Raw genomic sequence first — 24,137 nt, forward strand, 5'->3', positions numbered from 1 at the left:
GATTTTTCTTGAAAGGAAGTGAAGAAATCTGACAGCAGCTTGACATCGTTTCGCTTGTTTCCAATGCAGCTCGACTGGTTTCACAAATCCTGCATCAAGTGACAATATCTTGACTCTAGTGGAGTGATGTGCCTCATTTAAAGAAACTGAAGTGAAACTGCTTTGGAAACAAGTCAAATTAAAGAGTTTGCAAAATGCCATTCATCTAAATCGTTCCGCTACATGACAAAAAATCTATTTCTCGAGTTCATCTTTTAAAAATCCCTAAAATATAGAGAATCTAATCTGGAAAACTGTCATTTTGTCAACATAAAACTTGCCTACTAAGATATAAAAAGTATTATAAGCTGTTTTAATTTTGTGCTATCGACCATTTTGTAACAAATCTCATTTTGGAGCCAAACTCTTCAACTAGATCGACGTCTTCGCAGATTTCATCGCTTAAGAAAATGAAGATTTTAAGACAAAGGATTAAATGACTTGTTAAGATGCACATTTTTTTTTTTTTTTTTTTTTTTGCATCTGCAGGATTTTCCTTCATACTTGGTAAAGGGCAGTCATGTAGTGCACAGCGCCCCGTGGAGGTGCGTTTGATTCGACCAAGCGCGCCTCACGTTTCTTCCAAACATTCAAAACCAGTTCCCATAAAAACACTGCAAAAAATATCCATCTCAACGAGTCTTAAAATCGTATTTTTCTTACATCAACTGAAAATATCTGCCATTGGTTTAAGATAATTTCACTTGTATCCAATAATTTCAATTTGTTTCCAGAATTTTCTTGAATTAAGAGACATTTTCTTGATATTAATGGAGTGATTCGCCTTTTTCTGCCTTGTTTCAAGATATTAACGCTTGTTTCTAGAACAATCCTGACACAAGTGAAACTGCAGTGGAAACCAGGCGGATTATCTCCCCCCAAAGGCAAAATTTTTCCCTTGATTTATAAGATTTTAAGACTGGATGGAAACTAAATGACTTGTTACGATGGATAGTTTTTGCACTAATAAAATGTACAGAGGTTGAATCCACTGAACGGCGCAGCTCAATGTGCGTAAACCCCAAACAACGCTACTAAATTAAATAGTTTCTAAATGGATCATCAATCTGTGTTTTCCGGTACGAAGGCTGGATTTTCTGTAGGTGCTCCTTGGTCTACGGATGGGGGCGTTTGGTTTCTACCCTCATGTGAGTCTGTGGGTGCTGAGTGGGCGGTGTTAGGCTCTGCAGGAGGTTCTGGGGTGGAGGTGGACCCTGGTGGTTCTGTGCTGGAATCATCGGGGTTTCCGTGCGACGTCGCCACCGCTTGGTACTCCGCCGACGGCTGCTCATTAGGCACCTAGCAAGGAGAATCAACAATCCTATTGGTTGACAGGCGGCCAGCAGAGGCAGCTGCATCACAAATCTCCTAGCAACCACATCTGGCTCCATCATGGTGGAACATTGTAGACTTGTCTGTTAGTAAGAAAGTGTAAATCTACAACAAGCAGCTAGAAGCAGAGAGCAGCTGAGTCAGCTTGTTGTGGTGTGGCTGTAGATCCATTCAGTAACGTTCTCAGTAAAAGTGAATAGTGTGATAAGGTGGATTTGGTTACTGTGACACAGTAAACTGTCTTGTCTTTAGCCCTAGTCTCTACTCCAAAACACTCTGAGTTGTAGCTTGAGAAGAGTCAGCTCAGTTAACCTGAACAAACTGTTAGCTAGCTAACTAGCCGGCAAACACACTGATGTTAATGTGAACATGCTAACGCTAGCTGCTACTAGCTACGTTAGCTAGTGTGCTAATCAGATGTGTTAACAACAAGACAGTGATGTTAGCTGACCAGATACTATGGTTAGCTAGCTAACAAGCTGCCATTATCTAAACACTAAATCAATCAGATAAATTGATAAATTGAGACGGACAGAAACACACCCTGACCTCCGTCAGACTGGAGGTTACATCACCTGAATCCCTCTACAGATCATCATAACAAAAGCTCCTGACACACTTTGAGTAACAAAGGCATGCACTTCACATGACGTCATGACACGGGCGTGGGAAGTTCACACACACACACACACAGACGTATGCATGCACGTACACGCCCACATACCACACACACACACGTATAGATGAGTCACTTCATCACCCCATGCCACCATGCACCACGACACAAAGAGAAAACCCTCGGCCGGCCCCGGTACTTTTCCATTGACCTTCACACGTCTGACGTCTCACCTTTCTTCAGTGTGTGTGGAGGCAGCGGATTACAGGAGGAAGTGTTAGAAAGTGCAAGTTAGTTAAAGTCAAGCCAAAGAAGAATGTTTCCTACACATTTATTAAGAAAACAGACAGGCATTTTAAACAAGCACTGCATTTGGAAAGCGTATTGAGTTATATTATATATACACACATCCATTTTCACTGCATTTTTACCGCTATGGGTCTACAGTATTTCTCTGTGTACATGGATATGATTCAACAAAAAATACTGTACCTAGATAATTCAATTACTATATTGCAAATAAAAATGGAAATGATAAGTTATTTTCCAAATAACATTCTATTTCCATTTTAGAAAAATCATTACCTGAATTCAGTATCTCTAAAATCTGTAGGATCCAGTCTGGAAAAGTGTCTCCTGTATTCAACCAATAACTAAACTTACCCATTAGGCTTTAAATAGTACTGTAATTTGTTTGAATATCAAATTAGCAACAGTATTTGCCACTATTTTCAAACAGTGGACACCTTATTTTGGAAAATAAACTTGTCTAGTCTACATTTAGGTTTAATCCATGTATAGTATACTGCAAAAAGATTTTATCTTGTATCTAATATTATCCAGATTATTCAGGATATTTTTAGCCAAATTATCTCACTGTATTGGCAGAGTTTCAGTAAGTTTCAATAAATTTGCCTTTTTCCAGGACAACGTAACTTATGTACTTGTGAAAGTGAAACTGTCTCAGAACAAGTTTCATGTTTCAAGATGTTAGTCATTGTTTTGTGATGATTTCTTGAAAGACGTCATGTTGACGTGTGGAGCGAAATTTACTGAAATCACCAAAATAATGTTGATCAAGTGAAATTTATTGAAATCAGCAAGATTATCTGCCAGTGCAGTGAGATAATTTGACTAAAAATAAGATTGATAGATCTGGAGACAAGATCAAATCACTGGACAGCTTGTTGTTTTCCTGCATCTTCTCTGTTCATCACTCTGACAGTTCACTGACCTGCAGCGGTTGTGTCTCCGGAGGCGGGCCGCCGCTCTTCGCCTCTCTCATCATCTCCCGGATCTGGACCAGGGCGAAGGCGATGGTGACCCAGGGGGCGCCGGACAGCACCCAGGCCGGCCGGGTCACGTCCTCCTGCTCCTCCTGGTGCTTGGTCTTCTTGACGGGCAGCGGGGCGGCCTGGCGGCCGGCGGCGGGGTCCGTCGCGCTCTGGCTCTGCACCAGGTCGATGGTGGCGATGGGAACCGGGCTGGACGCCACCGGGATGTTCTCCGCCAGCATTCTGTCCTCTGAGGTAAAGACCAGATGAGACAAAACTTTACGGATCGCACCTGGGAAACCGGGTCGCTGTCGGGTGAAAATTTTTGAGTTTATCCAAAAATACACTCAAGTGTCTCGGTATTTTCTCAGTTCATAGAGGAACCTCGTAATCCTTCACAAGAAAACCACAACAGCAGTTACAACAACCAAATAGCAGGGAAAACAAGAAAAATAGAATATAAGCGAAAACAAGCAATAAAAACAAAAGCAGAAAAAAACTGAATATAAAACAACTGTGGGATTATATCAATATATAAACATGTGCAGCAACTTCAACACGTTAAGTCGACTGTATGGGTGGAAGTATGGGGAAAGAGTAGAATCACATACAACAAAAATATGGAGATATATACAGTATATATATTAATAACAGTCTCAATTGCTCACTTAAGTATGAGATACCAAATATGAAATATGTGCTAAATACATAAATATAAGTATGTGCAATCAACCAAAAATATCAATATATATTAAAAAGCAGAAATGTGAATTTACAGCAATATTCATCATGTGCAAATGTGCATCATATTCACATTAGCAGGTCTACAGAAGAAGTAGAAAGCTTCTAAAATACTAAACACCTTATTAAATATATTAACTATAGATGCTGATAGTATAAGTATACTACTACTACTATATTTTATTCGTACAGTGCTTCATGGACTCAAACACATTTCTCATCAAAAGCAGCATGACTGTAGTGAGTGAAACCTCCGCCTGTCAACACAAAGCGCTGCAGCTCAGTGTGTTTCTACTTCCTGGTCTGCGGATGTTGGTCGGAGCTTGTTTGTTTTCTACCGTAATGCCTGGACTACGAGCGCACGCTGGATTTCCCCTCTGCAGACCGTAATTCACCTAAACTCTGCACTACAATGTGACTTCCTTTCCATTTTTGCTCATGTACACTGATGCACGTTGTTTGTCTGTAACTTTTATATCATGTTACATTACAAGATGCTGTTTTCGTATCTTTCCAGGTCTCCTGAAGAAGAGATTTTTAATTTTAAAATGGGACTACCTGGCGAAAATAAAGACTAAAAATAAAGTAAAAATCAGGAAATGGACAAACTGTATTGTAACTCGATTCCACAGAAGGGACAGAACTTCCATGAATTTGCATTGTTGGAATTTTTTTTAATATATATGTATATCCTTTATAATTTTCTTTCCTTTCTTTTTTCTTCATAGTTTTCTTTGTCGTTTACCATACTTTGTTTATATTTATAATTTTCATACTTGTTAGTGTCACTTCTGCTCTTGTCTCTCTTTATGATGTTGGTTTCTTTCTTTGTCATGACCCTGAACTGGTTGTAATCAGGTTCATAAAGCACTTTGTGTTGCACTGTTGTATGAAATGTGCGACATAAATAAAGCTCGATTCGATTTTGCACTTGACATCCTTCAGCACACTTGTGTTCCCCGCTGCTGCACTGACCCGGTCTCCCCTCGGGGATCAATACTCTTCCTCCTTATCTGATCAGCTCTGCAGCAGCTGAATGAGCAGGAGGGAAGATGCGTGTTTGGATGCAGGAGGTTTGTTTTTCTCACCTTTCTCCTCGTTCTCTCCGGCCAGACACTGGATGAAGGAGAAGATGAGGAGGATGATGAGGGAAGCCATGCCGATCCCTCTGAAGGTTTCTGCAGCGCCTGGAGGGAAAACAACCAAAACCCTCATCAGCTGCTTCATACAAGATGAGACTAAAAACCAAGATCCACTGGAAGAATATTGTCATTTGCTGGACAACTAAATACATTTGGATGTTTGAATTTGTCCAGGAACACAGGAATATTTATTGCTTTTACTGTCTGAACGCTGTGCATCTTAATTTAGTCTCATATTCAGTGTTCAAATCAAATTTTTCTTAAAACGAGTGAAAAATCCTACAAATGGGAGAGAGATTATTCCACTGGTTTCAAATGCAGCTTCACTTGTTTCTGGAGTTTTCTACAATGTTCAATATCTGAAAACAGGCAGGATAGGCGGCTTTAAAATGCAAAAAACGCACAAATAAAAGACAGTTCAACAAATCAAATACATTCAATCATAATGTATGCGTTACTATTACATGTTCTGCATCAAATACCACCTGAAAGGTTCATTTTCTGATATTCAGTATTGATTATATAGAACACTATGTGTAATCTCAGATATGTGGTGAGATCATTGAATTCAGCTTCATGAAACTCTAATTCAATTCCAGGTTTTTTTAAACTCCAGTTCCTCAGTTGAGTTGGAAGACCCTGACAGAAGACCCTGACAGAAGACCCTGACAGAAGCGTGACGATGATGCGACCCGTCGTACCGAAGTAGTTGACGAACACGCCTCCCACCATGGCTCCGCAGCCGCGGCCCAAGCCGAGGTGCAGGCCCTGCAGGATGCCCTGCGCCGAGGTCCGCAGGGCCGGGGGCACCGCCGCGCTCAGGTACGAGATACAGGCTGCCCAAACCGAGGCGTGGGTCACACCTACGGGACACACAGGGTCAGACATGGGTCACTCCTACAGGACTCATTCATACATACATACATACATGAAAAAAGGTTAAAACATCATTCAAGGTTTTTAAAACACTTTGGGCCCGACAGCAAGACTGATGCGGAGGCTTCCTCTCCTGCTGCAGTGGATAAGAAAACAATGAAGTATTTAAAGGATAAGTTCGCCAATTTTGGACCTAGAATTTGTCTCTTGCATCCCTGGAGTACATGGACACACAGACAATATTGGCTCTAGAGTCAAAGTCACTGAACTTATCCTTTAAAAACGGAGAGAAATCAAAAGAGAAGAAATAGATGGAAAAATAAATAAGAAACAAGATTATTAGGCCTATATCAAGTAACAAAGGAAGAATTTAAAATTATTCTGGCTCCGGAGGCGATCCCACACGTTACCTAGGACGTTTTTGATGACACAATTTAAAGATGAAAAGAGATGCACTGTTTGTAATATATAAAGGGAATATTGTTCCAAAATGCGGTGCAACTGTATAAGAGAGATCCAAACCCACGGTGACAAAATGAAAAGAGCAGCGGCGAGGAGGACGGCGTCTGAAATCATGAGTGAAGAGAACTTTACCCGCAGGCAGGTACAGTCTAACAGCATTTATATGAGGATTTATTTACATTCACTGTTCGAATGGTCTCCCTTACAGGAAAAAACAAACAATTCAATCCTTTCAGTCCTTTCTGTCTGATTCTCAATGGAACCGGCCTGGTGTCCCATTACAGATTAATGGATGGGACAAGGTCTGATCTTGTTGAGGGGAAAAGAAGGCTGCGTTCACCAATACAGACTGATTTGTTTGAAAATGCAGCAAAAAAGACAACTATAATTCTGTGGTATTCCACTTTAACGCTGAAAAATCGATTCCAATTACACTAATTCACCCTTACTTTTGCTGAGAAATCATTCAGAGTCAAGTTGTTGTGACCTTTCAACACAAGAACGTTGGTTTGCTTTCGGTTCCAGCGGAGCAGCAGCAGCAGAAAGCAGACAGCGGTTTGACAGGAAGAGCCGCTCTGCCAGCTGTTCAGTTTCTGTTCAGAAATTAAAGTTTCTCTCCTCTCCTCGAAGTTGCGTTGCTCACACACACATTCATTTTGTGAAATCTGCTTCCTCATCTCTCCTTACAGTCTGAATCTATTTCCTTTAACTATGAAATGATCAATAAGGCTGTTTCTGCTTTGAATTACCACACAAGGGGAACGCTACAAAACTGACTGACCAGACAGAAACAGATGAAATGTGACATTCGTGTACGGATCCGTCACTTTCTGCTCGCAGGCGAGGCGTTTTTTGAAAAATGGCGGCTGCATAATCTGTAAATACAGAAACATGGATATCAAGAAGCGCAAAATCCTTGCAATTGCCGTTTTCGTAAAGCTACTAAAAATATTAATATCGGGATTCACAATTTGAATTATTTGGCTGTATATGCATTTTATTGTGTTTCATTTTCTTATTTAATTGATTGTGCATTTTATTGTATTTGCTTGACCATTGTTTTTATTTTGTGAAGCTCTCGGAGGCTTTGAGATATTGGGCTATATAAATAAATAAAACTTGAACGATGTTTTTGTGTGAGTGTCATGTTTGCATACAACCTGAAGGACCAGTCGCTGCACTAATACAACACCAGGACATGAAAGAGAGAAGGCGAGCTCCACCTTTGTTGACAGATATTTATGTTTACTACCATCAGAAGAAAAGTTCAGCTGGTTTCAACTTTTGATGTACGAAAAAATACAGACAGCGCTGCGTAAATAAGACGGACAGTCCTTCGTTTTCTCCATCATCCGTCAACGTATTTTGACACAAAATCTGTCTGGGCGCCTCTTTAGTCTCCGCCATTGTACAAAGGACAGATAAACTAACCATAAAAATGTTATTCCTGTATCTGGTTTGCATGGCTGGAAATGTGAAATAAGCCAAAAAATAAAAAAAAACAAAAAAGCAGGAAGGAGCGAGTGTGTTTTGGGTTTGTTTCCTTTCCTGGAAGAGACGATCAACACATCCAGACACTGACAAAGATGTAATATTCCAACGTTTGTCTATTCTCTGTACTGAGCACTATTTATTTTTTATTTTTGGCCACATTTGGCGCTCTGGCCAGGTTCGGTGCCACAAAGTGATATTTTGCATCTCTGCTCCTGTGAAAGAGAAGCGGCGTGTCGGTCTCCACGTTGGTTTTCTCGAGTCTTTTGGCTGAAATTTCAGCGGTGAAAATCACACTTCCTTTGTCGGGGTTAGTGGAACTGAGATCACACCTCTGTGTTCCTGAGATCTGCGATGGCAAAACACCACTCACTGCAATATAACACAAAGAAAAGCACAGTACTCTACACTTTACTCACTGCTTAGACACACAGCTATAAAATGAATGTATGAATGTATATACTGTATCATCGCTGTTGGGTAAAACCTTGCAGCTCCCAATAATGTCAGCTTTTAGTAAGTAAAAAAAGAAGTCTTGTTTTCATGCATTTTGGAGTTTGGTTTTGTGAGATTTTTTCAACCCATAGAGGATTGTGAAGTGAAAGTGAAGTGAAAACAGGAAAACCACCAAAATGTGAGTTACAAGTGAAATGTAATCAGTCAAAACTCATTTTAGTCCAGTGAGGACCTTTACATTTCGTCGTTGTTGGGTGAAAACCAATTTTGATTTTCATATATTAAGGATCACATGCTCCTCGATGGGTTGAGAAAATTCTACAGCGATTTGGCTGATGAAACCTTTTCAAAACCAGTTAAATAAACTTAAAAATGCATGGTGGTCATATATTTGTGTCATTACGGTAACTGAAACTCAGTATATTAGTGTCATTACGGTAACTTAAACTCAATATATTAGTGTCATTACGGTAACTGAAACTCAGTATATTAGTGTCATAACAGTAACTTAAACTCAATATATTAGTGTCATAACGGTAACTTAAACTCAATATATTAGTGTCATTACGGTAACTCAAACTCAATATATTAGTGTCATTACGGTAACTCCAACTCAATATATTAGTGTCATTACGGTAACTTAAACTCAATATATTAGTGTCATTACGGTAACTCAAACTCAATATATTAAGTGTCATTACAGTAACTTAAACTCAATATATTAAGTGTCATTACAGTAACTTAAACTCAATATATTAGTGTCATTACGGTAACTGAAACTCAATATATTAGTGTCATTACGGTAACTCAAACTCAATATATTAGTGTCATTACAGTAAATGAAACTCAATATATTAGTGTCATTACAGTAACTTAAACTCAATATATTAGTGTCATTACAGTAAATTAAACTCAATATATTAGTGTCATTACAGTAAATTAAACTCGGTATATTAGTGTCATTACGGTAACTCAAACTCAATATAGGGGGGGAAAACTTTTTTTTTTTTCTACCTCCCTGGCTCTTATTTATTTCCTCTTTGACCTCCTTTTTATAACTGCCACTTTCATTTCTATTGTTTTCTGTATTGTGTTTTTAATTCTTGAACACGTGTTCAGTTTTGTCTACTATATTTTCCTGTTTTAAATCTGTGTCTACCTTAATTTTATTTATGACATTTTGCCTTTTTTCATGCTGCGAAGCACTCTGGAACATACGTTTTAAAAAATGTTACACAAATAATGTTTATATTATTATTATTATATGCTTGTTATGTTGGTGATCTGGGCGATTGAAGCTTATTGAAACTGCAAATGTTAGCTCTCCAATGAAAGTTAATTCATTTCAAATTAGAGTTTTATCGGTTGAATTATCGATTATTCCGGCGTTGCGTTGGATTTATTCCACAATATTTATGCGTTGATCATTTCTAAATGAAATAAACAATTTTTTTCACTCGCTCAATCAGTCACACCTGCAGTGAAAGTTGATGTTGGCTGATCTGTTTCCATCAACATTAAAGCAGCGCCGGTGTTTCACATGTTATTATGAAACAGGTGTGTCTACTTCAGGGACTGCTGTGTTTGACAAAACCACAAAACCTGCAGCTGTCTGCCACAACCGCAGCAACACAGACAGTTCACTACCTGAACGACCGTGCTGCTCTGCTCCAACAAAACCGGTTTTTCTTTTCGTCTCGTGAGCCGTTTACATCCGACACGAAGCATCCGGTCTGACGAGGAAGAGGAGGAGGAGGAGGAGGAGGAAGAGTTTCAAGAGCCTGCTGTGTCCCGTTTCTGTATATCTGATTCTGCTGTTGATCTGACTGGAGTCTCTCTGGATAAGAGAGTCAAGAGAAATTATTCTTTAACTTCTCAATTCTTTTGGCCCCTTTTCTTGTTCTTATTGCTTTTGTTTTGTTCCTTCTGTTTTCACGTAAAACACAACTCTGTTTTTATATATATATTTTAGTTTTATTACTAGTTGTTCACAAGCTATGGGCGTTTATGAACTCAGCATAAGACTCAGTGTAAGTCTTTCATTACAGCTGATTGTTTGGTAATATGTTTCTTTTGTATATATTGAACAATACTTTTGACAAGCTGATAAGAAAAGCACAACACAAATATAACTATTTCATTATTATTATTGTTGTTGCTTGTAATATTGTAATCTAGAAACTGAAGCTTATTCTCATTGTAAGTCAGTCTGGATAAGAGAATCAGCTAAATCAATAAAGTGCATACTGCTCTACTATAAATATATTATAGTAATATTGTAAATTTGATTGATGGGAGTCCAATATGTTGTGTAAATAATGTTTGAGTAAGTCATTACAGTAATTTAAACTCTATATAGGAGGAAACAAAACCTTTCTACCTTGTCTTCCTCCCTGGCTCTTGTTTATTTCCTCTTTGACCTTTGACCTCCTTACTATATTTTACTATCCACTCCTTTTATAACTGCCACTTTCATTTCTACTGTTTTATCTTGCATTCAGTTTTTAATTCTTGAACCCGTGTTTGGTTTTGTCTACTATATTTTCCTAAGTTGTGTGTGTTTTGTTTTGCAGCCCTGTGTGACTTTAACAAACATCCTGTACAAACACCAAGTCAAACTATTGTTTTCGGTTGCTCGTCCAATGAGACACAGCGCCCGCTCTGAACATCCTGAGGGAAAGGGCGTTTTGATAAGCGGCCTGCTAGACAAACAGCCGGTTCCTGTCCGCCGCCGCCGCCGGGCCGGGCCGCTCAGGGTCCTAGCTCCCCCCGCGTTACCTTGCAGGACTTCCATGGGCAGGACGATCCAGGCGTTCTGCAGGTAGGAGATGTACAGGTAGCGAGCCGTGTTGCAGGCCAGGCCGATGTACAGCACTCTGCAGGGAGAGGGAGAGGAAACATCACACTCAGGACTTTAGAAAGAGAGATCACATCTGCAGTTTGTTTGCTTTGGTCTGAACCACAGAGGAAAAGTTAACTTTGTTGTAGTTTTGTATTTGGTTCGTTTAGGTTCAAACAAACACAAACAAACAAAAGTCACATGACTCACAACCCGATCGTTTATTGGACAGTTTGAACCTGTCATCCTGCAGGTTAGAGACTAGACTTCTTGTAACTTTATCTAAGCATCATGGACTTGTCTGTCTCTTCTTCTGTGGTGTTCACACCAGTTAAGAACACATGAAGAAATATCTGAATATGAGCACCAGTCCAGACTTCCTTTTGTTCTGCTAGGCTTTCCGTCTCCTTCTACCCATAATCCCTTGCGTTTCGGGGCGGTTTCCTGTAGCTGGTTGGAGTAACGAACCGCACCGCTGTTCTCTTGTTAGAGGATTTAACGTTTATTTATCCAAAGGAGGTTTGCTGAGCACACTCTGCTGTGGAAACCTCACTGAAAACATGACGACTTTAAAGTACATGACACCTAACGAGCACGCAGAAAAATAAAACTACTAAAAACTCAAACTCTCTCTGTGTTCCTTTCATAAAAAAAAAACCTCATAAAAACATTTAAAATGAGAACACCGGACCATAAAACAACGACCTTTAACACTAGAGTAAGACCAGTGGATTTTCGGGGTTTTTAAAGAAAACAAGCCAAGTTAACTTAAGAGGGTAAACAAAATTATAACTCTTTTCCTGCTCTTTCCAACAACACTGATTTGTCATTTTAAAAAACAGAGACATTTCAATTCCAACATCCAAAACAGCAGCGAAGCAGCAGCAGCAGCAGCAGCTGGCCTTTCTACTGTTAACAGGTGATTTAACACAAAAACCAGGTCAAACCAGGACACAAACAGCTGACTGGAGGGGAAAATCTGGGCGGGGGAGGTGAATTATTAACTCTCCTTCCTCTCTAAAGGACTAGACAACTGTCAAGGTGCTGATGAGCAAGGCACCGAACCCCCAGCCGCTGTAGTGGAGCTGCTAGTGGCTGTAAATATGCGTATACGGTCTTCTAAATAAAGCTTTAAATAAAAAACAGACATCTACTGTGCGTACAGTAAAGTGAGGAGGCGTGTATTCACCCAACATCACATTATTCCTTATGACATGGACAGGAGGCTGTAGTGTAAGCTTTAAGATAGGTAAATATCACTTCTAATGTAAATATAGGAGATAATGGTAATGAGTATTGTGTGGAGGAAGAAGCCACAATGTGCCGTCAGATCCTGATAGGATTATCTGCTGTAACGACACCAGGACCGGTCACACAGTATACAGCCTGTTTCAAACATACTGCCAGTCAAAAGTTTGGACACATTTCGCTTTATTTTTACTGTTTTCCACATTTTAGAATAACAGGAAAGACTCAAAACTACGAAATAACACAATTGGAATTATGCAGCGACCAAAAAAGTGTTAAACAAATCAAAACTATCTTATATTTTAGATTCTTTGCCTTGATGGAAAAGCAAAGGCTTTGGAAAGAAATTCATACATAGGATCAACTTCACTATTTATATTTGTCTAAGAAACTCATTTCAAGCATTTAAGCAGAAGCCTTTAGATCAAAATGCTTTAAGAGAATGAGGAACAGGGAACATTCAGTCAGGTGTCCAGACTGTTGACTGGTGGTGTAGGGATATATTTTTATTTACATCATTAATACTCCGCGTTATTTAACATTTTTCCTGTTTCCAGGGTAATGTATCAATTGAATGTTGAATTACTTTGTTAAAAATCGACTTGTGAGGCTGCAAATAAGTTAAAAATTACACATTATCCTGCTTATTATTAGTATGAATACAAGTATACGTACTTTTGAAACACACAGTATGTTATGTGCGTAGATTAGGTGAGTTTCCTCGGTAAAAACCTGGTCACAGATCATAATAACAAATAACTAATAATAATCAAATAACTGACAACTAATATACTTATTGGACTTGTTATTAAACCAATGGAGGCAGCAGAGAAGCTTGTGACCAGAAGGTTACCAGTTCAAATCTTAAACATACCTTTAATTGATTTTTTATTACTATATATTATTTTATTATTCCTACTTCTGTACCCGTCTTATATTGCCTTCTCTTCAGTTTTATTACCATTATGATTCTTACTTCTGTAGCTGTTCTTAAGTCTGTAGTTTTTACTGATTTTCTGCTTTATCTGTAAAGCATTTAAATTATTAAAAAAGTGCTACATAAGTAAAGTTGATGATGATGAGAAATATTTTATTAAGGGGAAAATTAAGGGGTTTGGTTTCGTAGTGATCCTCAACAGCTACTGCTGAGGCAAATGTTGAAATATTCCAGTAAGGACCATGGTGAGTGATCAATATGAAGCTTCTGCACATTTCAAACACAGCAGGGTTTGTGACGAGCAGGAAGGTTTCACACACCAGGTTTGGTTATTTATGAACTGAACAGGCTTCTGAACGGCCTGAACCTTCCCTTTAGCCTTATTTTCAGGGTCTGCCTCTCCAAAACGCAGGAGCTGTTGAGTGTTTAGCGTTCAGTTTGCCTCCCAGCTGAAACCTAACACCTCGCTCTCAAATGTCCCCGCTGAGCGCGAGGTCCGGCTCGCTCGCTCTCTCTCTCTCGCTCGCCGCCTCACACAGGAAGCCTCGCATCAATGATATCTTTGTTCCAGAGAGGGAAACTCACTCTTCGCTGCCTCGGCTAACTATATACAAAACCTCCCGCTGCTGCAGAGTGGGAGGATTAAGAGGCTCAACCTGAAGCTCGGCTCATTTCACACACACACACACACAGCTTCACACAGCAGTTTGTCATCAGGCCTTATTGGAGGAAGTGACACGGCTGCAGAAGAAGAGCAACTCAGTGATGAATTATGGAGGCCAGGGCTGGAAGATGACAAAAAAATCGAATTACGATTTATTTGACATTTAAACTTCGATTCATAGCATCACAAGTTTTTCTTGTCGTACATTTTTTAGAACTTTAAAATGGTTTAAAGAAAAGTGATTTTGTTAAAAAAAGAAAACTAGATGCGAGTGTGCAGGATTTACTGAGTTTGAGTCTGACGAAAGGTTTTGATTCAAGGACCAAAGATTACCTGCAGCTCTAAAACTCCTTGTTCACAAATCCAGTTTGGACCAAACTCAGACTTTGCGATTTTTGGAAATTGCATAAATTGATATTGCGATTTCATTTTTTTTTTTAATTAATTGTGCAGCTCTAATGGAGGCAGATTGGACGCTTTTCTCTCTCTCTGTGTCTCTCATGCTAATGCTAACGTTTTTCACTCATAGCTTCGATGCATCTATTAATTTTGGAGATCAAAAAATCTTTTAAACCAAGGCAGCATGGACTGCTGAAACGCTGCTTTAAAAGATTTTTTTGACATAAAAAAATAAATCTATGCAGAGCCATGAGTGTGCAGCGACCACAGAACCTGAACGGATAGAACGGTCATTCCCATTCAAATCAACGGTCGGAGTGGCGGCCATCTTGCTGTGACCCGTTGGACTAGCTTCTGCATAAAGCGACTCGCAGCAAGTCACTGAGCTGAGAGGTTTTACAGCAAGAACCAAAGCAGCTTCTCTGTCTCCTTGCTGCCATGGATTGCTAACATGCTAATGTTGACTAGAAGAGCTAGAGAGAGAAGTACAGTCTGTGATGAAGCTACGTTAGCCTCGTCGCTAACGTTAGCTTCCAGTTGAGTTCTGACAGTTTGCTAACAGACTCATCTGCTCAGTTCTCACAGTGTGACAGACTTTACAGCCTTAATGTCCAGACTGTGTTGTCACCATAGCAACTGACACTTACAATTCCATAATCTTTATTTCATGCTGTACTAGCTAAAGTTCTGCTTACTTCCCTTCAGGAGCTGCGATCTTTTCTCTGTCTGACACTGACGTAATGCGCCGCGTGGCTAAAGCTGCAACATGTTCAACTTGGAGTCCAGGGCAATGACACAAAACTCACCATGTCCAAAATGCCGCAAACAAACCATTAAAAATAAATGAAAAAAAGGCACAGATGTGTTAAAAAAAGCGTCCTATGTGATCACAGCCTAATGTGAAAATAGGACGTGAAAATGTGCTATTTGTAAAACGTTATGATCATGAACTTTAGGTAGAATAACGGAACTTCCTGTCTCACCTGACGTGTCCGACCAGCTCGATGAACTTGTGGCTGATGAAGTAGGCGGCGAGCTCCGACAGGTGGCTGAGGATGGAGCAGACCCCGAACAGCGTGGTGGTCCCCTTCAGGTCCTCCAAGTGCCAGTACAGGAAGGTGAACACGAAGCCGTAGCCGAAGCCCATGAACCAGGCGACGAACAGGACGGAGCTGTAGCGCACGCTGCACAGCAGCCGCAGCAGGTCGCTGTAGTGGAACTCCTGAGCGCCTTCGGAGGCGTCGGAGCCGCCGGGCGTCCGGTCCGACGGGCCCGACTCGGGCGACGCCTCCTCCGCCGCCGCTTCCGCCAGCTCCTGCCGGTAGTTGCTGCCTTTCTCGAAGTAGAACTGAGTGGCCACGACGAACGCCACGCCCATCAGCACGCCGAAGACGATGAAGGCGATCTGGTAGTTGTGCAGCCGGTATTCGGGCAGGATGCAGCCCACGCCGTCGATCACCACGGTGACGTGGGTGTGGTCGATCCAGATGCCCACCAGCAGCATGGCCAGGCCCCAGCCCAGGGAGCCCCACATGCGCTGCAGGCCGTAGCGGTCCCGCGCCTTGCCCAGGTACTGCAGCGTCACCGTGTCCACGATGGTGACGGCCGGCGCGCTGAAGAACTCGCCCACGATGATGACCAGCAGGATCAGCAGGAAGATGGTCTCCACCTGGTCCTCGTTGTAGATGATGGTGGGAGCGAGGGTGGTGGTGGTGGCGGTGGTGGTGGTGGTGGTTGTGGTTGTATTTGGCGTTGGCTGGGTGGTGTTGAGCGGCTTAAAGGGAGCCGATGTCGCGTTGGTGTCGGCGCTTCGCTCGTACCTGCGGCGCCCGCTGTGGGAGGAGCCAAAGGCGCTGAGAAGCACATGGAGCTGGAGGAAGTCGTCCAGGCTGCGGCGCTTTCTGGTGTGGTTGGTGGAGTTGCTCGGTTGCGTGTCGTTGCTGTGGGGAAGAGTCGTTACCGCGGGCGCCACGGTCGTCGTGGCGGCGGCTCCCGTGTCCTTGCAGCTCATCTCTGCCGGTTTGACGAAACCGATGCCGCTGTTGAACACCAGCCAGCACAGCACCGAGAACAGCAGGACCGCCTTCCCCTTCTTGAAGCGGTCGGCCACCACGCCCCAGAACGGCGCGCTGCAGAACTCAATGAAGTAGCGGATGCCGACCAGCAGCCCGCTGCGGCTCGCCGACATGCCCAGCTGCTTGTAGTACACCGCCAGCAGAGGGTGCAGCGAGCCGTAGGCGGCGTAGAAGAAGAAGTAGAAGATCTTGGAGATGAGGAGCCGGCTGTTGACGCGGAGGCAGATCCGCTCGCAGCAGTCGATGGACTCGGGCGGCGGGCCGGGCGCCGCGGGGGGCGTGGCCGAGGCGGAGCTGTCCGGCGTCGAGCCGCCCGTCGACAGCGTGTTGAACGGTTCGGACAGGACATACTTCCTCTTCTGCTCCTCCTCGTCGTCTGTCAGGATGGCAACTTTGTCGTCAGCTGCCATATCTGGAAGATAAGGAAAGGAGTCGAGTCACAGAGCAGCTGGGCGGTTACAGCAGGGAGGAACAGCAAACAGATGACGTAAGATTCAGAGTCCGGCTCCACCAGGCCTCTTTACAGACAACCAGCCATGACTTTGAGATTTGGAAATTGCAGAAGTTCATATTGCGATTTCAAATTTTTTTTTTTACCCAATTAATTGTTCAGCTCTAATTTGAAGGGAACACTTTGCCTGCATGGAGAAAGGATTTCCCTCCAGTCCACATTTCAAAAACAGCTGATTCTCTCCTCATAAACAGTTCTTAACATGAATCATGAGGTGTTTTTTCCTGTCGTTACATGTGGCTCGTTGTGTCCGGCTTCATTATTGTGGAAATTTCAATAAGAGTACCCTCTTTAGTCTGGTATTGATCCAACAGTCAGTACTAACATTGATTTATCTCTCTGTAGAGGGACATTTGGTGAGCGTCAAATGTAGATGCACAAGTCTAATTTATCATTCACATATGTAATACTTATTAGAAGCAGGATTATGGGATGTTACAGAGATGATTACTGTCCTATAAATTAAAAAAACAGACACGCATAAAACAGGATATTTAAACATTTTGGCATCTTATTGAACCGCAACATTAATTAACCAGTTGATACGTTTGTGGAAAGTTGACAGCTAAACGAGAAATGCCTGTGTGATAAACAATCTAGGTGATGGGATCATTGCTGTAGTCTAGTCTAGAATCATAAACTTATTTTTATTGTAGGAGTAGAGACAATGGACGGCCATTCCAATAACTTTCTGTCCCAGTTCTACCTTCAAATAAAATCATTTAGAAATTAAACTGCTAATTTTGCTGGGGACCCCCTGGAACCCCTTCAAGGACTCCTAAAGTTCCCCGGACCCCAGTTTTGGAACCACTACTCTACTCCAGTATGATCAAAACAGTCATTTTCCACATTCTCTCATTGTGATAACTTCTAATGAATGAAACAACAGTGAGATTGTACTATGGACCTCCTGGAGAGCCTTCAAGCGACCCCTGGAGGTCCCCGGACCACAGTTTGGGAACCACTGGGTTCGGCTGCTTTTGACGACATCTGTCCGTCACTGACTGTCCTATGCGGAAGTATATGACATGCCGAACATTACTTCAGTCTGTTTTAAAGAGAAAAACACCAAACTGAATGGATTTAGAGGGAGAAAATGAACAGAAGCGACTCGGGATCAATGTTGCTGATTTAGAAGCGACAGATAAGCAGGTGCTTTCTGCAGGAAACGACCCGCGGCGGCTGCTTTCATTTACTGGAACCTATACAGTCATGAACCACATAAAGAAAAGGCTCGACTATGTGCTTTACATTACATTTTAAGACAAATAACATTCATTTTCTTACCTGCTCAAGTCACCGCTCCCATTAAACTATGACTACGCAATTTCTCGATTATTTATCTCTCTCCGGTGAGGCATTTCTTGTAAAAAAAACAACAAAAAAACCCGATAAATATTGCTTTTATTTTCCAAATATTGTTAAAATCCACCTTTATCTGTTCATGTTTAATTTAAATGTGACATAAAGTCGCTCTCCGGCTCGTCTCGTGCTTTATTAGGAACAACAGCAGCTCAATCTCGTCAGACCGGAGCTCCCACCTGTGCGTAAAACACCAGCGTCAAGTTAGCCAGAATATACGGCTTTATTTCCGGTTGCAGCTTTCAAAATAAAGGTCTTATGACCAACATTCGCTGCAACTGTTTTTGTTTTGTTGTGATACAAAGACCAAAGTGAAAATAAAGAATATGTATGAGGATTGATCTGTTTAATTATGTGTTTAAGCCATGAAATAATAAAAAAAAAATTCTAGCCTTAAATTATTCCACCCATCCACACACCACTCTGTCATCAGGAAATACCAATATGCACCAATATGTTTTTAGTATTTGTATATTATATTAATATTTTGGTCATGTAGGTGTATGAAAGATATATATATATATATATATATATATATATATATATATATATAGGGCTGCCAAAAATACACAAAGAAAGACTCAATCACAAAATATATACCAGACAAATTGGAAGAATGTCTACTACTTTAGCCCATATAAAAGTTTTACTACAAGACTACTGAATGGGAGCTCAGATCACCTGTTGTCAAGTTAGTCAAAATAAGCCATTACTAAAATGCCTTCTAATTACCAAAATACATTAACAAATACTAAAATACCAAACTTACACCAGACAATGTGGTAGCTGTCAACGAACTTAAAAAAGTAATTTTTAACCCAGCTGTATAGTTGTTCCAGTGGTTTCACATTACATTAGTATCTATTTTACAGCTGGGGTTTCACTCAATATTCAATCTAATAATTCCATCAACTATTTCGATATGTTTTTTGTAGTTCTGTACATATTTTTTTCTTTCAATTGACAAATTCCATGCTTTTATTTTGACAACATCCGATATTAATTCTGGCTAAATCTAGGTGTTTTGACGCAGCTGGGCAGCAGTGCGTGACGTCTCCAGTGCCTCAATTAAAGGGGAATCTTCCATTAATCACAATGAAAACCTGCTACAGTAATCCTATAATAATTTTTAAAAGGATACTATACAACTATCACATTAAAACTACACCGATATATCGCATCCTGTAGAAATATTATAGGAATGTTATAGTGATGCTTTAAAGTCAATATAAACTCAGTATAAATACATATAGGAATATTATAGGAATATTATTATAGTAAATACCATAAGAAATAAAATTACCATAAAGCACTTTAAACTCATTATTGAGTACTACAGACACACTATGAGTTCCTATAGTGATATTATAGGAATACTATAGAGATACCGTATTAGCTATAGTGATTACATTAGGATTGACAAAGGCTGTGCAAGCAGGATGCCTGTGTGCTTTGTTGACACACACACACACACACACACACACACACACACACACACGTTGTATGGCCTCATATAGACGTTACACATAAATAAACAGAGAGGTGGAGGTGACATAATGAGTGCAAACATAAATGTATGACAAACACTATCATGGTTTATTACTAAATCTCCAATTAGTCGTACAGATAAATCTACACCCTCATGAAAAATTACTATAGTAATCCTATAGTCAATTTCAGAGGGATGCTGTACAAATATCAGAGCAAAACTAAAAGTTAAAGTCCACATAGGCATATTATAGTGGTACCACAGGAGATAACAATACCATACAGTAGGAAAAGTTCTCTGTAAACTCACCATTGAGTGCTATAGACACTCTATAAGTCCCTATATGATTATTATATAAATATTATAGGCCTAGTGATTTTTATTAGGCCAGATATTGGGTACTAACACACTTTAGAAAAGGAAGTGTTTCTTTTCAACACAACAACACATGTTGTGGTATGTGTTGATATTAAAGGTGCTATGTGTATCATTTGTAAACATCAATATATCATTGTCAAATCAAGAGTGATACCTTTGTATAATGACTGTGAACAAATGAGAGGTTTAGATCTCATTTTGGAACAAAAATCTTTAAATCACAACATCGGCTTGGATTTAGGTCTGTGGCTAGTGTTTAATAATCTTTCATAAATGAGGCAGCAGAGCATCTGCTGGTTCTAATATCATCTGCCTATAGTCAGCATTAACAGAAGTTATTTGCAACTAATTGTTAAAATTTATTTCAAGATGCTTGGAGTGCCAGGTGGGTGGGGTTTACAAAATAGGATGATACCAGTGCCCGAAAGTTTTGAAAAAAGTGTTTGAATGTTAATTAAGTAAAAAACTGTATTTGACAGCCTACCTTATGTTACCTGGTTTGTCCTGATGCAACAAACCCCACCCACCTGGGACACCAAGCAAAAAAAATCAACCTCTAAGAATTATTTGCAAAAGCCATTCAGTTAAAAACTCAGTGCAGTAAAGTTCCATTTTCACCTGTAGGAGGCACTGCAGTCCTCCAAGTTGCATTCAAACATTTTATCGTATACTGTGATGTTAATTTTTTCCAGCAATTTATGAAACAACGTGTTCATTTTCCATTCAAAAACGTAGAAACTTCCCACAGATAGCAGTCAGAAACTGTAGACGAAAAAAGGTCACAACATCCCATTTAATATTTTCCACACTTGAATTCACACACAGAATATAAACATCACAGCACCTTCAGTTTATATTTCATCACTTCCATTAATGTAAAAAGTAATATTCTCCATTAAAACAGTTTCAGATCAGCTTTTAATGTAGGAACCACAAATCATTTGACTTTGTTTCAGTTGCGGAAAAATTACATCCGACTCACTTTTTTCCAAACCAAACAGTAGAAAACTGCGATGGAAACATTTAGAAACCCTCAGTAAGAGCTGTGATACTCTCTGCAGTCTTTTTGGGCGACTGTATTGCCTTTATGATTATCATTTAATTTTTAAACAAGATTTCTGATCTTACCGCCCAGAAAATGTCAAGTGGTGAAACCATGTAAAAACTTTAAATGCTCTTTCACTGTATTTACCGCTACTGAAAACATAAAAAACATCATCATTGTTGTCTTTAAAATGCATTTGATTAAGAATTGTATTGAGAAAATGTTCCTTTTTATTGCACTTCTGTTCTCTTCACTTACACGTTCGGACGGTTGCACCACAACATTTTTAGACTTTGGAACACCAGAACTCCACAAATAAATTTAAATAAATTGAAAGTTGCAGAATAATTTGATATATTAGGCTACATGTGTTTCTAAGACTACTCTGCAGTCTTTTTGGGCGATGCAGTTGGGAAATCCTTCCAGCGAGAATCGACAAAATAAACCACGAGTCCAAAATCTCTTCAAATGTTTCCTGGCAACATGTTCCTACTGGGATTAAAGCGACAGTGCTGAGGCAACTCCTTGGGCAACTGTTGCCCATAAGAGTTGGCCAAAAAAGTTGTCCGAATGTTACAATGTTTTATCACAGTCATGTCTAACAGTGTGACGAAAGAAAGAAAGAAAGAAAGAAAGAAAGGAAGAAAGAAAGAAAGTGCTATGCATGCCTATAAAGCCCATTGAACCGAACTGGGAAAGAGCGACAGAGAGAGATCAGGTCAGTTGTGCTCCGACTCGTCCGACACGTCCCCCTGCTGCGTCCAGTGTTTCCCGCTCTTCTTCTTCTTCCTCTTCCTCTCCCCCATCACCATGGCAGCCAGCACGGTGATCACCACGGTGATGGTGATGGTGAGCACGGTGACCGTCTCGGCGATGCACAGCTCCGTGTCCACGTCCATCAGCCGGTAGTTCTGCAGGATGGGCGGCGCCTCGCAGCTCAGGTTGTAGTAGTCATCCAGGAAGAGCCGCTGGATGCTCCGCAGCTTCCGGAAAACCCTCTGCAGGTCGCAGTCGCAGTGCCAGGGGTTCCCCTCCAGCAGGATGTGGGTGCTGTAGGTGTGGATGCTGAGGAACGTCTTGAAGTTGACGGTGGTCAGCTTGTTGTGCGCCAGGTTGAGCAGCGCCAGGCTGGTGAGCGGCTTGAAGACGCCCGCCTCCGTCTGGCTGATGCGGTTGCCCTCCAGGTTGAGGACCTCCAGGGAGCGCAGCATGGAGAAGGTCCCGCCCCTCAGCGACGTCATCCGGTTGTCCTCCAGGTGGAGCTGCCGCAGGGCGCTCATCGTGCCGAAGGACCGTGTCTCGATGGTGTGGATGGCGTTGCTGGTCAGGTTCAGCCGCTGCAGGCCGTCCAGGTGGAAGAAGCTGTTGCTGTCCAGGGTGGTCAGGTGGTTGTGGGCCAGCTGCAGCTCCCGCAGGAAGCTGAGACCCAGGGAGAAGCCCTCGCTCAGGGAGGAGATCCGGTTCCAGCTCAGGTCCAACCTCTGCAGGAACTCTAGCTGCGAGAAGGAGCCGTCCTCCACCACGCTGATGTTGTTGTTCTGTAACAGCAGAACCCGGAGCTTGCGGATCATGCTGAAGGACCGCTCGGGGACGAGCGCGATCTGGTTGTCGGACAGGTCGAGCAGCTCGGTGGAGGGCGGGACTCTGCCGGGCAGCTGGGTGAAGAGCGCCCGAGAGCAGATGGTGAATTTCAGATCGCCTCGACAGTCGCAGCCCGGCTCGCACCAGCTGCCGTGGGACTTGGAGGACGCCTCCGTTGCCAGGAGCAGGAGAAGCAGGAACTCCTTCATGGCTCCGCAGCTCTCTGAAAGAATCGGAGAGGGGATTTTATAATTAAATGGTCTTCCTTAGAGCTTCACTAGCTGCTTTGTAACATGATACAACCATGTCAGGAAACTAAATTGTCTGTCCACCGGCCAAAGTGGCTGATCGATTCCAAAATTCACCGGATACTTTCATCAGAAACAGGATATTTAGAATAGAATTGGACTTTGAATGATGACTGGCTACCTGCCAAAGTAGCTGGTAGAGTAGACTAACTTACAAGCCAATTTTACTATTTTACTAGCCAACTAGATTTGGAGAATACAATAGGACTCCAAATGATGGTTGGTTACCTGCCAACATGTCTGGTAAAGCAGACTGTAACTTACCAGCCACACGCAACATTGACTATGACAAATGTAGTTCTAAGGTTAAAGAGGCAAGGAGTAAGGTTTTCACTGGCCAGTAGCACAAACAGACCATAACATATCTGTGGGGGGTTGATACAGTTGTTGATAAATCTGTCTTTCAAAACTCACTTTCTGGCCTCTGTTTTGGAACATAAACTCTGCACCTAGTGGCATTTTCAACAGCTCATCGATGGAGGACGGTGCCATGAGAGAGGCCAACACGCTTCAGCTACGAAGGCTAAGAAGCCTCGTTCTCAAGCTAAAGTAACTCTGCCAGACTTGTGCAGGAGGAGAAACGTTCTGTCATTGTTGTTGCAGTTCCTACTGGTCACCAGTAGAGGTCAGTAAACGTAATAGATTACTTAATTCCCCCGTTAAGTTCAGTTCCTTTTTTTGCCACACAGCCAGTCCAGGAAAAATCACTCTGATATTTAGACAGAGCAACAAAAACACAACAGATGGACGGTGAGATACAAACACAGGGGAGGGTTCTTCAGGGTTCCTTGGTTAGGGTTGTGGTTCTACAGGAAACCATAATGACTCAAAGACCCCTCTGATCCCTTACAATAATAACTGGCAAATCAGAA

The 24,137-nt window shown here is 41.5% G+C and overlaps 3 protein-coding genes across 5 annotated transcripts in view; 1 reads left to right on the forward strand and 2 right to left on the reverse strand.

Annotated features, from left to right (window-relative positions):
* The window catches only part of LOC139929922 (uncharacterized), a 451,831-nt gene that overhangs the window by 82,069 nt on the left and 345,625 nt on the right, over positions 1-24,137 (forward strand). The gene's annotated exons all lie outside the window — the stretch shown is intronic.
* On the reverse strand, positions 169-18,606 carry LOC139917424 (major facilitator superfamily domain-containing protein 6-A-like). Of its 3 annotated transcripts, none has more exons than XM_071906549.2 (7): positions 18,535-18,587; positions 15,500-17,003; positions 11,208-11,305; positions 5,846-6,007; positions 5,091-5,189; positions 3,222-3,511; positions 169-1,338 (listed from the first exon to the last, which is right to left on the reverse strand). In XM_071906549.2, exons 2-7 carry the CDS (start codon positions 16,999-17,001, stop codon positions 1,102-1,104), a joined length of 2,388 nt encoding a protein of 795 aa, XP_071762650.2. In that variant the 5' UTR covers positions 17,002-17,003; positions 18,535-18,587; the 3' UTR covers positions 169-1,101. The 3 variants fall into 3 exon arrangements, with proteins under 3 accessions (XP_071762650.2, XP_071762649.2, XP_071762651.2); XM_071906548.2 differs by having other exon boundaries at positions 170-1,338; positions 18,390-18,606; XM_071906550.2 differs by having other exon boundaries at positions 1,250-1,338; positions 3,218-3,511; positions 18,390-18,606.
* LOC139917416 (uncharacterized) lies at positions 22,096-23,166 on the reverse strand. The gene has a single exon (XM_071906535.2). The coding sequence runs from the start codon at positions 23,164-23,166 to the stop codon at positions 22,096-22,098; it is 1,071 nt and encodes a 356-aa protein (XP_071762636.1).

Source organism: Centroberyx gerrardi, chromosome 21 (assembly GCF_048128805.1).
Source record: "Centroberyx gerrardi isolate f3 chromosome 21, fCenGer3.hap1.cur.20231027, whole genome shotgun sequence".
Lineage (NCBI taxonomy): Eukaryota > Metazoa > Chordata > Actinopteri > Beryciformes > Berycidae > Centroberyx > Centroberyx gerrardi.